The sequence below is a fragment of the Rissa tridactyla genome, chromosome 15, assembly GCF_028500815.1.
Source record: "Rissa tridactyla isolate bRisTri1 chromosome 15, bRisTri1.patW.cur.20221130, whole genome shotgun sequence".
Lineage (NCBI taxonomy): Eukaryota > Metazoa > Chordata > Aves > Charadriiformes > Laridae > Rissa > Rissa tridactyla.
The window spans coordinates 13,947,184-13,963,107 of record NC_071480.1 but is presented as its reverse complement, the minus strand read 5'-3'; the positions used below and the strand labels follow the sequence as shown (position 1 = coordinate 13,963,107).

Genomic DNA, 15,924 nt, shown 5'->3' with positions numbered 1-15,924 from the left:
CGATGGAAAAAAATGGGGGGTTTTGTGGTTTGTTTTTGTTTTTTTTTTCCCTTTCTCCTCAGCGGCAGCAACAGCGATCTCCCTCTTCAAACACAGGCCACAGCGCGAGATGTACTTGGGAAAACAAAACACTCAGGTTCTGAATACCGTCTTCGAAGTTATCAAAAGCCACTTTCTTCATGATTTCTCGTGCCATGGGGGTTGGCGGCGTGTAGCCGATGACAAAATTCACCAGGATGGAGGCGTCCAGGGTGCCCAGGTTGGTGTTGGCGACGGCGTCGTATTTCCTGTGCGGATGCATCATGCTCATCAGAATCAGCCAAAACAAGAAAAAGAGCGGGAAAAGGACCTCCTGCGCAAAGGAAGACGAAAACGTCACCCGGCAGCCCCAGAAACAAAGATTTCCCAAAGCTGACCTTAGTTATGCGAAGCTCAAAGGGGGGACTGTGAGTTTAACTAACGACTGTGAAGTTCCCTTCAGTAGCTTTAATGCCAAATCCTCCTCTGGCACTGAAGCAGGATTTTAGTCGCGTGTGTCGGTAACCTAAGAAGCCGTTTTAAGGTACAAAGAGGTAATTTACATGCTTTAAATATCGGCAAACGTATGCTATTTGGAAAGCAGCAAACCATGAACCATCAAAACCCAGTCCAGCCGTCTCTTCTTCACCTCAAAATTCATCTTCAAGTATCACACCCATCACCTGTGTGCAGGGCTAAACCGTCAGAAACGATAAAAATCTTCTGGAGAGGTTTAATGCCGCTACGCCGCTCAGTTATGGGTGCAAGTGGTTTTAAAAGTGCACTACGACTACAATATTAATTCAAGGGTATTTTCTGGATAAAGGACACATTAAGATACAGTTTTCAAGCAAAGCATGACAAGATACCTTCTGAAAAAGCCTATTTCCACCCCAAATTCAGAGCAGACCTTGACGCTTCAGAACCATTATCATAAAAGCCGGCATTGGCTCCGAGTCAGGACCCGCCGGAGCACCGAGTGACCGCAGGCAGCGGGAAACGAGGACCCCACGCACCTGAACGCTGCTTTTTTTAGTCCTGCACTTAATGAGACAGTTCTTGAATAAGAGAGCCCGGGTCTGTCTCCACACTCCCGCTTCTCTTGCCGTCGCTGGTGCCATTTTTCCAGACTAGTTTGTTTACGGGAAAAAAAAAAAAAAAAAACAAAAAAAACACCAAAACACCACCACAAAACAAACAACAAAAACAAACCCGTGTGAAATAACAAAATAATTTAAAGAGCAGAAGCCAGGCAGTTACAGCATTCAGTATCTCATGTTTTCATATTTTCATATAGATTTTTTCATACTCAATTTTGCCGACTTTTACTGCCCTCCGGTACATACACCAGATGCCGGTTACATGAAGAACCTGGCAGCGCTCATTTCCAAGGTGAGCGGGGGCCGGTGGCTGGGCGATCCCCGGGATGTCACCTGAGCAACCCCCCACCCAAAGGCAGGACCAGCCCCACGCAAGCTCACACGACTCGGGCTAACCTGGGCTTATTCTCATACAAATGACGTATAAATCGCAAACCAAAGCATTTATGCCCCAGCAGAATCCCCGAGCCCACTGCAGGAGCCCAGGGCAGCCAGCCGGAGCCACGCATCCCAAACCAAGAGCCATCTCACCGCCGGCAAACTGCTCAATTTACCTTAAGTAACCCCTTTCCACTCTGGAGCGGGTCCAATACTACTAATTTTCCCAATTTACCTTTTCACCACAGTGGTGCTGAGCATTTTTTTTGGAAAAAAATTTAAAAAGCTCTTCCAGGAGGCAGCATCCCGTTCCCCCAGGACGTACCTGCTGAGGGACGGCAGGCTGGCGAACCACCAGGGTTTTATTCCCACTTTTGCCACCGCCTTGCTGCCTGAGGTTCGGAGTCACAGCTCGATCTCCATCTCTCTCCCTCTCCTCACCTGTGAAGTTGAAATATCATCGTTATAATCGGGAGCTGCTCGGCAGAGACGGCACCAGACCCAGCACGGGTCTACGTGCCACCACCCCTTCCAGCTCCGGCCACCTCCAGCGATGCCCACGTGCCACAGATGAACAACTGAGTCACTTCTCAGCATTCCAGCCAAAACAGAGGGCGGATTTTGAGAACGTATGCATACTCCAGGCTTTACAGCTCCCAACACTTATTCAAGACGCGGACCGATGTCTTTGGTGGCTGCGTATTCGGAGCAGCTCTGCGGCAGGACCCGGTTTCTCCGTTATCTCTTAGACAGCACGTGGCGCCAGCTTCCTTCCCCAGCCACATTTTAATATGGAAATCTATTTTTGGAGTACAGACATCACTTAACTAAAGAAACCCACGAGGTTGCTCAGATGTCAGCACCGCCGAGCTCGAAGAACTTCAAACATACAAAGTGCTCGTAGAGAGCCAGCTCCATCGGAGCCCGCGTTTCTCGGGGCGTAGGAGGGACAGGAGGAGGGAAAAAGCACCCGTGAGCAGCCGAACCTCCTGCTCACACCCTCTTTTGCTGGGTGTCGGGGTCCCCCCGGGGCAGGGACCCCCCCACAGGCAGCACGTGGGGGGACACAGCCGCATGTCACCGCAGGGGACGCCTTGGGAGAAGATGCCGCCCACAGCCTGGAGGGCTTCCCATAAAAGCCCGTTGAAGCTACTCCAAAAATAAACAATTTTTTTTTTTTTTTTGTCCTTGATTAAAAAACAAAAGCAAACCCACAAAATCCTTAATAACTAATTCTCATGGCGGGGGGAAAAAAACGCATATAACTCCTCTCGATATCTTCAAGCAAGAACCGCTTCAAAAACGACAGCGGAGTGTTTTAAAAAGAACCAAGAGCAGCAGCAGCGATTGCTTACAGGCCGGGGGGAAACCCCAGGCTTCTCCCCCGCGCTCGCAGCGCGTGAAGTGCTCGGACTCCGCCGTTTGCTGTCAGGAGCACATTTCAACAGCCCTTTACAAGAGGAGACGCTCCACCGAGGTCCCTGCGGAATTCCGCACGACCGCACTCAAACAGCAACCCCTTCCCTCCGTCACATTCCTCTAATGGAAACCCAGAAGACTGGCAAAGCTGATTTAATCAGACTCAATCACTAATGCCAGTTACTTTTTCTTTAATTATTTTCTACCCAGTTATCAAAAAGACCAAACACTAATACTTCCACGTCTTCGCTGGAACACTTCCATGCTTCAATTTGCATCACCAAGGTTGGAGGAAGGGTCATTTTGGGAATGTTAATTCATTTCTTGATATCACACCTGCCATCACTACACAAGCTGATGAAGCTACACAACACGCAATTAAGAACACTGAAGAAGCATCACTTGAATGGTGAAAACAAAGAAAAACAGATCTGGGCAAAAAAGCCCAACCCAAACCTTCCTATAAACTCTAGATAAGGAAAATGAACTCGTAGGCTGAACAGAAAAAGAAGCTGCCAAGACATTTATTTGAATATACTGGACAAAATGAGAATACTCTTAATCTGTGAAAGCCCCCCACAATTCGGCCCCTTCTTTATGATCTTGCACCGACAGGAGAAGCAGCTGAAACCCTTGTGGGCATCTCCATCAAAGCAATCTCAAGGAAATTGCTGGGTTTGTATTTAATTCCACGTTGGAGATGCCAGTGCTGCTTACAGGGGGGAAATAAAAATCAGGTGGTACTGAGGGAGGCCCCAGACCACAACCCGACACTGGTCTTGAAGGGTCACTTCATGTGACTTAGCGCAGCACGTCACGTCTCCCTTGGGTTTTAAGCTAAAAAAAAAAAAGCCCTAAAGAAAAGCGGGGGGGGGGGGGGCGAGCCTCAGCCAAACGAGCTGCGGCTTGAGGGAGAAAAACCCCAACACCTGCAGAGAGATAAGAAAATGCGATTATTGATCCTGCTGCAAGACGCCGATAGCCTAAACGACACTTACGAAAAACTCTGATGTGCTTTTTACTGGTCTTAAACTACTTAAGCCAAATGCTTTATTTATGCATTTTTGAAAACGGGCTGATTTCTCCTCCTTATCTGACCCCGGGGGACGCTGCCAGCACCGACTGCAGACCGCTTCCCTCCTCGCCCGTCCTTATTTCACCGCAGGATAAGGAAGGATCGCCCAGCCGGGCCGGGCCGGGCTTTCCCGCACAGCCCCCGCATCCCGCGCCATCGCCCGCATCCCGCTTCCCCCCCGCATCCCGCATTCCCAAAACCCTCCGCATCCCCGCACTCCTCCGGCATCCCTGCTCCCCCCGCATCGGCATCCCCCCGCATCCCTCCCCATCGCTCCCCGGGGACCCTTAAATGCAGGCGCGGGGGGGGGGGCGGAGAGGACGGGGGGGGTGGGCGATGGACACCCCTGACACCCCTTCGGTTTTCCATTCCTCCCTTTTCTTCCACGCCCCCCCCCCCCCCCCAACCCCTCAAATATCGGCTTCTCACCATTTTTCCGCCCGGCCGCGAAACCCCAATAAATCCGCACAGAAATAACTCCAGAGTCATGACGCGCACCGCCAGGTACAGCAAAACTCCTCCTCTTCCTCTCCCTTTTTTCTTCCCCTTCCCGTTTTACACACCTCGGGCGGGGGGGGCGGACACACAAGGCACATTCCCCCCGCTACAGCAGCCCGGCCCCGCCTCCCCCGGGCCCCCCCGGCCCCGCACTCACCGGCCCCGCACTCAGCGGCCCCGCTGGGCTCGGCGCGGACGCGGCGCCGGGAGACGCTGGACGCTGGACGGGGGACGCGGGGCCGGGCTGCGCTGCCGCTGCCCCCGCCCAGGGCGGGGCGGAGCGGGGCTGCCCCCCCCTCCCGCGCTCATCACCGCCGTGACTGGGCGGGGCCGCAGCGCCGGGGACCACCCACTCACCGGGACCCCCCGCTCCCGAGGACCCCCCCCATTCCTAAAGACCCCCTATTCCCGAGGGCCTCCCATGCCCGAGAACCCCCCATTCCCAGGGCCCCCCCACTCCCGTGGATTCCCTCCACTCCCGGGGACCCCCCATTCCCGACGGCCTCCCATTCCCAAGAACCCCCCCATTCCCAGGGACACCCCACTCCCGTGGAGCCCCTCTACTCCCGAGGAACCCCCATTCTCAGGGACCCCTCAACCCAAGGACAACCCCCCACTCCTGGGACCCCCCAGTCCTGGGGACCCACCGTTCCCAGGGACTCAGCATCCCAAGCCGCCCCCCCCACAACCTCCCGAGGACACCCCCCATTCTCAGGGACCCCCCATTTCTAGAGACCCCACACTCCTGGGGACACCCCCCAACTCCCATGGGACACTCCCCAACTCCCATGGACGCCCCATTCCCAGGGACCCCCCACTCCCGAGACCCTCCCCACTGCCGGGGACTCCCCCACTCCCTAGGATCCTCCCCACTCCTGGCTACCCCTTGTTCCCGGTGCCCCCTCCGACTCCCCAGGACACCCCCCCTTCCCACCCCCCTCCCATCACGGCCTCTCTGGGGAGCAGAGGAAAAGGGTTGGAAGCGGGAGCCGCCTGGATACACGCAGAGCCGCTGGTTCCCGCCTGCACCCAGAAGGTCGCCAGTGTTTTATTGCATTACCCAAAATATAATTAAAGTGTTGAAAATGCTGCCTTGAATAGAAACGCTGGTTTCCCGTCATTTACGTGTCTTGGGTCCCTTCCTCGGTGGTTCGACGCTGCCTGATGTTTCCCACCAAGTTATTCCCCCTCTGGCGAGTGTTCCCGTCCCCTCCGGACAGGCCCTTCGCCTTAGTCTGGTGCCCAGCCTTTTCCTGACAAGTGGGATGTGATCGAAATCACCGAGATCTTAATTGCCCCCAGCGCAATCTGACGTGCTCGTGTTTCTCGACGTCCCCCCGCTCCCGCCAGCTGCTGGGAAAGAGCTGGGCTGAGGATGAAACCCAGGGGTGCCGCCGAGCATCCCGAGTCCTGCTGCGGAGACACGGGAAGGAACCGCACGGCTCCTGGAAGCCCTGGGCTAACCGTGGGGAGCGGGGTGGGCTGGGGGGAGCAGTGTGTGACGTTCCCCACCCCAGTCGGGTTCGTGCAGGAGCTGATGCGCGGCTCTGTGACCGCTGTACGGACTCAACGCTTTCACCTGGAAAACTGAGGTCAGGAGACTGCGTCAGCAGCCGGAAAAAGGGGCTCGGAGCACGACATTACGTGGAAAGCGGGGTTTGCACGCGCAGTTCTCACGGCCACGCAGAAGCCTCTGCGTTCACCCCTTCACCTGCGGCGACGATGGGAAATACCCTGGGGCCGAGCCCCGGCCCCAGTGCCAGGGCTCTCGTTAGGCGCAGCGCACCCGTCGCTGCAGAACCCCCCCTGGGCCAGCACGGCGAGGCTGCGGGGGCAGGTTTTGGGGAGGGGGTTGTTTCCACCAGGTGCCCCCCGAGAGCGGTGCAGCCAGCAGCGGTGGGCCCAGGCTCCTTCAGATGCCTCACATCCAGCAAACGATCGAATCCCACCCAAGCTTTACGCTAGCATTTCCTTCAGAGGAAAAAAAAAAAGAAAAAAAAGGCTTGCTTTAACTGGAAACTATTTTTTTCATTAGTTTCCACCTTAACAAAGATAAAAGTACTCTAATTAAATAATGCCCCTTAGTTTTGCCTAATGAATACTGAGTAAACACAATGGCATAACTTGAGCTTCAATAAAAAAAACCCAAAACTTCTTATCTTCATCCACCTAGCATTAAATAGAATAGAAGCCCGTCTGGGGCTGAATTCTTCTGGTCACTTTGATGTTTGTTGTGGTCTCTGTTTATACTTTCAAAAGTTTTAACCACTCCTGTTCATGTGCTACCTGCCAAGTTTTGAACTCCTTGGAGTTCAGGGTTCTATTTTAAACAACCTCCAGGGTATTTCACCCTCCGTAAGCGGGTTCTCGCCTCGAGCCCGGTCCTTCCAGGGCAGCTCAGAGGTCGGGGGCTGCAGCGAGAACCCCCCTTGGGGCAGCTCACGGCGAGGAAAAGCGAATGGTTTGCGCAAAGGATGGACGCGGTGTCTCACGTGGGTGCTCCAGACCCCTGAGGTATGTCATACGGGGAGATGCCATCACCCAGGACAGGGCGTGCGGTCAGGTGGGTGAGACACCCGCCGAACTGGGGGCTGCTGCGGCCACAGAGGCACCGGCCACACGCGGCAGCATCAGCCCCAGAGTCAAACCCACCCCCAGAACGGGGAGAGAGCCTCCGGAGGGTAATCATCACCCGAAGGACTGCAATGCTTTCCATCTTCAAAGCACACTAAAACCATTACCTAATTAATTTTTACAGCAGCCCTGTACACTCGAGTGCCCTAAACACAATCTCCATGCAGAGACAGAGAAAGCCAAGGGTGATTTCATTTGTTCGAGGCCAGAAGGAGCCTGCATCTGAGGTGGGGATGGGCACTGCCTACCGCCAGCAGCGGGCACCCGAAACCTCTCCAACTTCCACTTCTGAGCAAAAATCTTGAAAGAGAAAGAAAGCAACTTCATCTGTTTAACTGGAATAAAGGTCTAAGCGACTGCACCCAGGTAGTGGCACAGCACCTCTCTGGGCAACCTGGGCCAGTGTCTCACCACCCTCAGTGGAAAGAACGTCTTCCTAATGTCTGATCTAAACCTGCCCTGCTCCAGTTTAAACCATTGGCCCTCGTCCTATGGCTCCATGCCCTTGCCAACAGCCCCTCCCCAGCTTTCCTGGAGCCCCTTTAGGGACTGGAAGGGGCTGGAAGGTCTCCCCGGAGCCTTCTCTTCTCCAGGCTGAACCCCCCCAGCTCTCTCAGCCTGTCCCCACAGCAGAGGGGCTCCAGCCCTCCTGGCATCTCTGTGGCTTCCTCTGGCCCCGCTCCAACAGCTCCATGTCCCTCTTGTGCTGAGGGCTCCAGGGCTGGATGCAGTACTGCAGGGGGGGTCTCCCCAGAGCGGAGCAGAGGGGGAGAATGCCCTCTCCGGATCTGCTGGCCACGCTTCTTTGGATGCAGCCCAGGATGCCATTGGCCTTCTGGGCTGCGAGCGCACACTGTTGGCTCATGCCCGGTTTTTCATCCACCAGCGCCCCCAGGCCCCTTTCCGCAGGGCTGCTCTGAGAAAAGGCACAAGCCCGTTTACTGGGCTTTTGTTCTCCCTGCCCGCGCTCTGCTGAAGCGCTGGGAGCTCGGGAAACGCTGCCTCCAAAGAGAAGCGGGACACAATGAGGAACTGGGATTTTCCTCTGTAATTTGGTTCTGCCCGGCACGGTCTCTGATAACAATCCCTTGGGGAAAGACAGGAGCGGTCCTTGAATGCAGACCCTCGGCAGGGAGAACACAGGCTGCGGGCAGGGGGCGGAAAACCTGGCGCTGGCGCTCGGCTTGGAGACAATCGTGACCTCCGAGGAGCTGAGCCACCCATTTGGATGCAGGAGGAGTAGGGTGAGAACATCTATGATTTACACTATAAATGCCATTTCTTTTTTTTTTTTATTTCTGCTTTCTGGAAAGCAAAGGTGCTCTTAGATGTGGAAGGATGAGCGTGCCGAGGACTCTTGGCGTAAGGAGCCCGGAGGTTGTGGCCGCGCGACGTCCCCTGCGGCAGCGACGTGCCCGGGGCTGGGAGAGCGTCTGAGCCGAGGAGGCACCGCCAGCACCCGGGCCAGCCGTGTGCCGGAGGAAAATGCATCTAAACGCTCACACGAAACGGGACAGGAGGGGGACTCCGGTCAGTTAATAACGCAGATGGGAAATCCAAAGGAAAACGTAAAATGACTTGGTTTTATCCGCGTTTGAATCTGAGCAGTTTATGCGGCGGTCTTCCAGTTCTCAAAGGACTCTGCAAAGCTTTGATGAAAAGCGCAGCAGTGAAAGAGCAGCTGCTTGTCTCACCTGAAGCTTCTGCATCGCTGGACAAAGTCATTCCGGCGTTCCCGGGCTCTTTGCAAACCCTCTGCTGCCCCTGAGGAGCAACCGGAGCAGGCGCGCTCTGTGCCGCAGCGTGAACGCCACAGGGGAGAGAAGGGCCCTGAAATTCAAGGACAATGTGGCAGCTCTGGCCATTTATTTGTTATCTCGATGCTGAACTTGCTCTGCCCTGTCAGCCCAGCATGAGGAAGGATGGGCACAACCTCCCGTATTGGGTTGCAAGAAATAGAGCCTGCCCTGCCGGGGGCATCTCCCCCTCGCTCCCTTCCACACCGAGGCGCGGCGGGGTTTGCAGGATGAGCAGGGATGCTATCGAACGATTTGGAAATGGTCCTTTGCGATTTTAATGCCCACGTTTCTTTTTTTTTTTTCTTTTTACATGAAAGGCTGAGTCACTGCCTACTTGAAGAAAGGAAATTCAGTTAATCCCATTTCCTTTCTGAAACACGATGGGTTAGTGCGTTACCACTGCCGTGCATGGAACTGCTGTTTCCATAATATCCTGTTCACTGCATTCCTTAGGTGAGCGCCTGCGCACAACTTTCCTTTTCAAAGAAATCCTTCTGCAAGGACATCCTTCCAAAAGAAAGTGGAAGACACGGCCATCCGCAGTCTGGCAGGGAAGAAGCGCCATTCTGCATGTGCCACTGTGGCTGCAGAGCTCCGGTGGGATGCGGAGAGTCCCTCAGCCCAAAGCTGCATCCAAAGAAGCGTGGCCAGCAGATCCGGAGAGGGCATTCTCCCCCTCTGCTCTGCTCGGGGGAGACCCCCCCTGCAGTACTGCATCCAGCTCTGGAGCCCTCAGCACAAGAAGGACATGGACCTGCTGGAGCGGGGCCAGAGGAGGCCACGGAGATGATCCAAGGGCTGGAGCCCCTCTGCTGTGGGGACAGGCTGAGAGAGCTGGGGGGGTTCAGCCTGGAGAAGAGAAGGCTCCGGGGAGACCTTCCAGCCCCTTCCAGTCCCTGAAGGGGCTCCAGGAAAGCTGGGGAGGGGCTGTTTGCAAGGACATGGAGCCATAGGACGAGGGCCAACGGTTTAAACTGGAGCAGGGCAGGTTTAGATCAGACATTAGGAGGAAGCTCTTTCCACTGAGGGTGGTGAGACACTGGCCCAGGTTGCCCAGAGAGGGGGTGGAGGCCCCATCCCTGGAGACATTCAAGGCTGGATGAGGCTCTGAGCAACCTGATCGAGTTGCAGATGTCCCTGCTGACTGCAGGGGGTTGGACTAGATGGCCTTGAGAGGTCCCTTCCAGCCCAACCCATTCTATGATTCCATCCGTCCCGGTGAGTCCCATCCGGCTGCGCGGCAGTACCGGCACCGTCCCTCGTGAGCAGCATCGGGGGCGCCTGGCACCGCACGGACCAAGCGGAAACCATCCCTGCTCCCCAGCTCACCTCACCTCCACTGGCTTCACACAGACCAAAAATAACTAAAGCTTTTTTTTTTAAAAAAAAAAAAACAGGTTGCCTGGAATTTTTTTAGGTTTAATTAATCAGACAAGTTGCCACCAACAGTTAAAGTCGTTCTCAGAAATCAGGTAGCTCTGTCTGTAAGCAATTACTCCGCCCTCTGGAGCTTGTAATAAGACAGAACAGGCTTTACAGAGGAGATATACTCCACATTTATCGGAAATTATATGTTTGCATCAATAAACCTGTATATAGATGACGCATTTGCATCATCTAACACTAGAGCCCAGATTCTCTGCCAGGGCAGCCCTTTGAAAGTAATTCAGAGCACCTGATTCAGAGGCCCGTCTCTTTCTGGGAGCTGGAAGGAGACTAAAATAAACCGTGCAAAACCCAACAACTTCCCTCAGCATTAACTGCTCAAAGTCTGCAGCTGCACCCGGCGGCGAAGGCTGCTCTGCCACCGCCAAAGCCTTTGCCACCCAAAACTCCCCCGACGGGCAGAGGCAGGGCACGATAACCAAGCACGGACACACACCAAGCGCATTTTATACCGGCGTGGAAAGAAAAGGGGTTAAACCCGCTGTCAGGAACGGCAGCATTTCGCCCCTTCATAAATGGTTATGCAGAACGCAAGTTCTTTAGGAGCCGGATTTGCCTATGGCGAGACACAAATTTTACCCCATGCCTTTATCCACGACATTCAAACTGCCTCAAAATAAAATTTCATGAAAAGAAATTTCAATCTTGGCCCAAGACTTGGCACGGAGAGTTTCAGCCCAGAATAGACTTCTACGGGAAGTTAGAAACCTCCGCAAAACCCAACTTTCCTAACTGAAGCATCAAGAGACACTTAACAGCTGCAGTGCCAAGGGTACGAGGATAATATATACATTGCACGCGATACATATAGAATACTGTAATTACAGCCACATCAGTACAAACACGTATTCATTCTGGCCATGAATGACACCTAGTCCTCATGGAAAAAAAAAAAAAAACCCAAACCGCTTATTTTAAATCAGCAGAGTTCAGAGGGGGCAAACGTGCCATCGCTGGTGGGGACATGGCAGACAACAGGTATTGTCCGTTGACACCACCCCGGCAGCATCCCCCGGTCCAGCGGCCACCAAACACTTGCCCACCACCAGCCGCGTTCCCTTCCCAGTGAATTTTGCTGTACGGATTATGAAATATAATTTCCCATTCTAAAAAAGCGCCGTGCCGGCCGCCTTTGTATTACAGCGCACTCTAGATACACGTGTCATCTAAAGAAAATTACGCTTCCTGCTGCCAGCCCAATAAAAATATCCCTTCAGAGGCCGCTGCCCGTCCTTATTTAGCACTGCTTTTCTCAGAATCTCACTTTTGGAGCGGCTCAACCTCATTCAACCATGTTTGAGAACATTTCTGCAGTGGATTCCTCCTCCTCCTCCTCCTCCTTCTCCCTGGCTGCTGTAAGGCATCAGCTTCTGGGCTTCTCCTCCCCTTGCTCCCCCCGGAGCAGGAGTTTCCAGGCGGTGTCCCACCACATCCCAGGCGGGTCAGGACGCCGTGTAGCATTGCATCCATACCCACAAAATCATTGTGTGCCCACATCCGAGGCAGGGCTTCTGCCGACGGAGCCGCCGCGCAGGGGGGAAGCCCCCCAAAGCAACACGGGGCTCATGGCCTCGCCTCCAGTGCCCGAGTCCCCCCCCGCCCCCCAGACACCGATGTTTACCCTGAGCCATCCAAATTTGTATCACGTCAAACAGGAGGGCAAAAGACTACCGCAGGCTCTTCAGATGTATTCACAAAGAAAACCAGTAATTAACTCCGGATCGCATTGCCCTGGGAGCTACATAAATATAATAAAAAGGTTTAATAAAGCACCTCGACAAAAACACTGACGTGGTGCTGGTTGTACACCCCCAGCGACAGAGACCATCCCCACCCCGCAGAGCTCGGAGGCAGCTCCAGTCTGGCAGCAAAGGGAAGCCCTCGGACGCCCCCAGGATGCTCAGCCCCCTGTGGGACAGGGACCCCGCTGCGGCCCCGCTCCTGCGGAACATCCCGGTGCAGGAACACCTGCAGGCACGGCTCTGCATCCAGGGGGGGTCCAGAGCAATGAGACATTTACGGTTGAACCCTTAACAATGTCCTTGAATGAGCCTGCGACTCATTTTGCTGATAAAAAAAAATTAGTGGAATGAAGAAGTCAGGGAAAACCGGCGAGAAACAAAGTCCAAAGTACAGAGAAGTGCCACAAGGTGAAAAAAACCCACCCTAAATGCCTACGTAAGCCAGGCAGCGAGGGACGCGGGGCAGGTGACTCGCGGGGACTGCCACCCGCCGGACCAAAGGTTGTGCCTACACCTCCAGCCAGCCAACAGCAACCCGGCGGCTGCCACCGAGCCGTGCCACGGGGCTGGTGGCTCCTGGCACATCAGGGTCCTGTCCCCAGTCCCGCCTGGGCAGCGGGGAGAATCCCCCCCAAGCGGAGCCTGGCTGGCGGGTGTCTATTTAACGCAGCTTAAAGGCGCCCTGATTTAGAGGAACCTTGAAGGGGTCATTCGATGACCTTAACGGTCTTTTCCAACCCAAATGGTTCCACGAGTTCAAACGCTCCCTCAGCTCCCGGTGCGGTGCTTTACTCAGCCTTAGGAAAGGGCTCGGGAATTGGTGGATGGGTAGAATTTCAAGGAGTCTGAATTTACTTTGTTGCTCCCACCTTTGGGATGAAGCCAACCCATGCCGCTGGGCATGCAAATGACGCCTGGCGAGTGACCCGCAAATCTGACCCCCACGGAGACCGAAGGTGATGGATATGACCCCAAAAGATGTTTAACCCCCCAGCTCCCCGCCCAGCGGAGCGGAGCGGAGCAGTGGCAGGGCTGTGAGCACGGAGCCCGTGGCACAGCATCGGGCTGGGGACGGACACGGGAGGGAAGGGCCCGGAGCCCTGCAAACCCTGCACTGCACAAAAGCGCTGGGACTGAAGATGGAACTGAGCGCTCACAAGATGCCTGAAGGATGCATTTTGGTCCATTACTTCACCGAAGCAAGCAGAGAACCTATTATATACATGCATATACACGCACAGAGTGCAGACAGGAGGAAATTCAAACAGGGAAAAAGGAAAAAAAAATATTTGTAGTATCAAAACCAGCCACCACAACGCTCAGCTCTGCCTCCCCCACGCCAACCCCAACGCGTGACCGAGGAGCGGGACCTCTGACGGGGGCTTTCGGCAGGCAGGGCATGTCTCCAGCATGGACATCTCCGCACAGCAACACGGCAAAAAAAGTGACCGTGGAAAAATGTATCTGGTAAAATTTCAGGCTTTTTTACAAAAGACAAAAGCCCCAGGAGTGCGCCTGCCATCCTCTGCTGGCTGCAAGTCTCAGGAGGAGGGACAGGCAATGTAAGATACACTGTATAAAAACACCTTTTCCCCAAGAAAATGATTTCCAGAGGTACGAGGCTGCTTTAGTTCATCTGTGCATTAACCTCATATTAAAAAAAAATTATAAATAATCCTATCCGGCTCTTGCCTGCCATGGCTCTCCCCCGCCACCTCTCTCTCTTTAGGTTAGCAGACACACGCATCGCCCTCGCCCCTCCTGGAAGAGCACGCTCAACCCGTTATTATTATCTGGCCGGGTTTACGGCTCTAAGACCTTATTATTACTTAGGTTACGAAGTTGAAAGCAGTTTTTATTTATTGGCCTCTGCCACTTTTATGAGCTATGTGTACTTCTTGGGTCATTTTCTCCTCTCCGCATTCCCCAGCTATCTGGCAAAAGCCACAAAGAGAGACTTTACCAAGGGCACCGGGGCAGCGCAGTTTGTTTAACTTCTGCCAACGGCAACGTCCTCCTGGGCTTTTCATCCATCCACCTACTCAAGATCCGAGGTGGAAAAACGTGCTGCGAGCTAATGGCTGCAAGAGAAAACGCTCGAGGAGAAGGAGACGGAGGAAATTCAGACAAAAGGTAAGCCCTGGCTGAGCTCGCAGGAACTGCGCTTGGCTTTAAATGCTGGCAGCCTGCAATTCCCTCTAAAGCGGGGAACAAAGGAATGCAGGATATCGCTCAGCACCATTCAGGCCGGCGAGGAGCAGATGGTCTCTGCTCCCAGAAGCGGCTCGTGCTCAGGACGGCTCATTGTTTCTCACCTCCTCTCTCGTCAAGCCGCGTTCTCCTCCCCAGCATCTGCACCCAGCCTTTGCCTTGGCTTTTCTTCAAGCTCCTTCCCCAGACGTCCCCTCGGGAGCATCCCTTTTTCCAGCTGGTCCCTCTTGTCTTGGAGAACTTCCTACAGTTTCTTCTTCATCTTCTGCAGCAGACAGCCCTGCCTCGGCCGCCAGCCCCGCAGCAGGCAGAGCCTTTAGCGGGCTTATTCCTACTGTTTTTCATTTCCAGCTTGGTAGTGGGAGGCCACCGTACCTCGGGAGCGTTAGGGAAATGACTGGAATTCGCCTGTCCACATGCAGCCTCCTCTGCTCTATGGGGGCTGCCCTCAGCTAAAAAAGGGTGGGAAATTTAATGTCCGAGGGATACGATCACCCTTGAAAATATCGTCTTGCCTGTTGTCTCTAAAAGCCATCGTTATGCTCTCTCACAGGACAGACCAAGCCAAACCCTCGCGACACTTGCCCCACAACATCCTTCCTTCTCCACAGCTCCCATTCCCGTGGAGGGAGGCGATGGCTGGAAGCAGCATAATCCAACAAAAACACGAACTGGAAGCAGAGGAAACCGAAATAGCCACTGGGTGCTTCTGCAGAGGTCCTGCTGGAGCCCGTCCCATCTCCTGCCCCGTGGAAGTCGGCTCCCCCAGCTCCTCTCGAGCCCTTTGTTGGCGAAGCGTATTGTTTTTGGAAGATCCCGCTTCCCAGGCACCGTGACTTCTGTCCGTCCCTGCGCAGGGTTGTCATCCAAAATACACAACAGCTTCAGAGCAATCGCTACGGCACCTTCCCACCGCGTGACACGCTGGGAAAACTGTGATTCGAGCCCAAAAACCTGGTCTCAGTGTTCAGGGGTGTACAAGGAGGGACCAGAGGTGCTTTGGACACCAGTTTTGCTTGTTTCACACCATCTATGCTCAGAACTGTTGCAAACCACACAGGACCAGCATCTGCGTTTTCTAAAGAATTCTTAGTGAAGGGATAAGAACCGGGGGAAAACCCAGCCCTCCCCACCGAGGCGTAAGAAATTGAACTGTATAAAGAAACGCTGCCAGCGCCCACGCAACAGTGAGGCGGGAGGGGGCTCTGCGAAGCTGCGCCCCTCCAGCTCGTGGGTGTTTGTGGCCAGGGCACCGGGATTCATTTTTGGCCTCTAGATGATCCACCGGCGATCGTTCGCACAAACACTGAAACCGAAGCCTCCGATTGTATTTTTGCTGGACAAACCCAGCACAAGGCAGGGCTCGCCTTCCAAGCGGCCCCGATCAAAGCGAACGCTGGAAACGAAGTCGCGTCTAGAAGAAATACATATTTCGGCGCAAACCTCTTGTTTACAAACGCGGGGAGATTTTTTTTCAGGAGCGCCCTGAAACCACGGCGGGTTTGTCCAATTTCTCTGCAGCAAATTCGTTTCTTAGCAATGAAGGAGCATAAGCTGGAAGGAGGAAAAAACAAACCGTAACACACATAAAATTCAAACGACTG

The 15,924-nt window shown here is 54.3% G+C and overlaps 1 protein-coding gene across 12 annotated transcripts in view; it reads right to left on the bottom strand.

The window, feature by feature from the left end:
• ABCA5 (ATP binding cassette subfamily A member 5) overlaps positions 1-15,924 on the bottom strand; it is a 52,271-nt gene that overhangs the window by 31,492 nt on the left and 4,855 nt on the right. For 3 of the 12 annotated variants that reach the window (XM_054221415.1, XM_054221416.1, XM_054221418.1), the window contains 4 exons: positions 14,425-15,874; positions 1,822-1,937; positions 1,035-1,148; positions 148-352 (listed from right to left, as the gene is read on the bottom strand). In XM_054221415.1, the coding sequence (XP_054077390.1) occupies positions 148-352; positions 1,035-1,148; positions 1,822-1,937; positions 14,425-14,461 (472 nt within the window). In that variant the 5' untranslated portion in view covers positions 14,462-15,874. Of the gene's footprint in view, positions 1-147; positions 353-1,034; positions 1,149-1,821; positions 1,939-2,041; positions 2,338-4,419; positions 4,554-4,645; positions 4,760-14,424; positions 15,875-15,924 lie in introns of those variants that run through there. The other 9 variants (XM_054221420.1, XM_054221419.1, XM_054221413.1 and 6 more) reach the window with 7 other exon arrangements.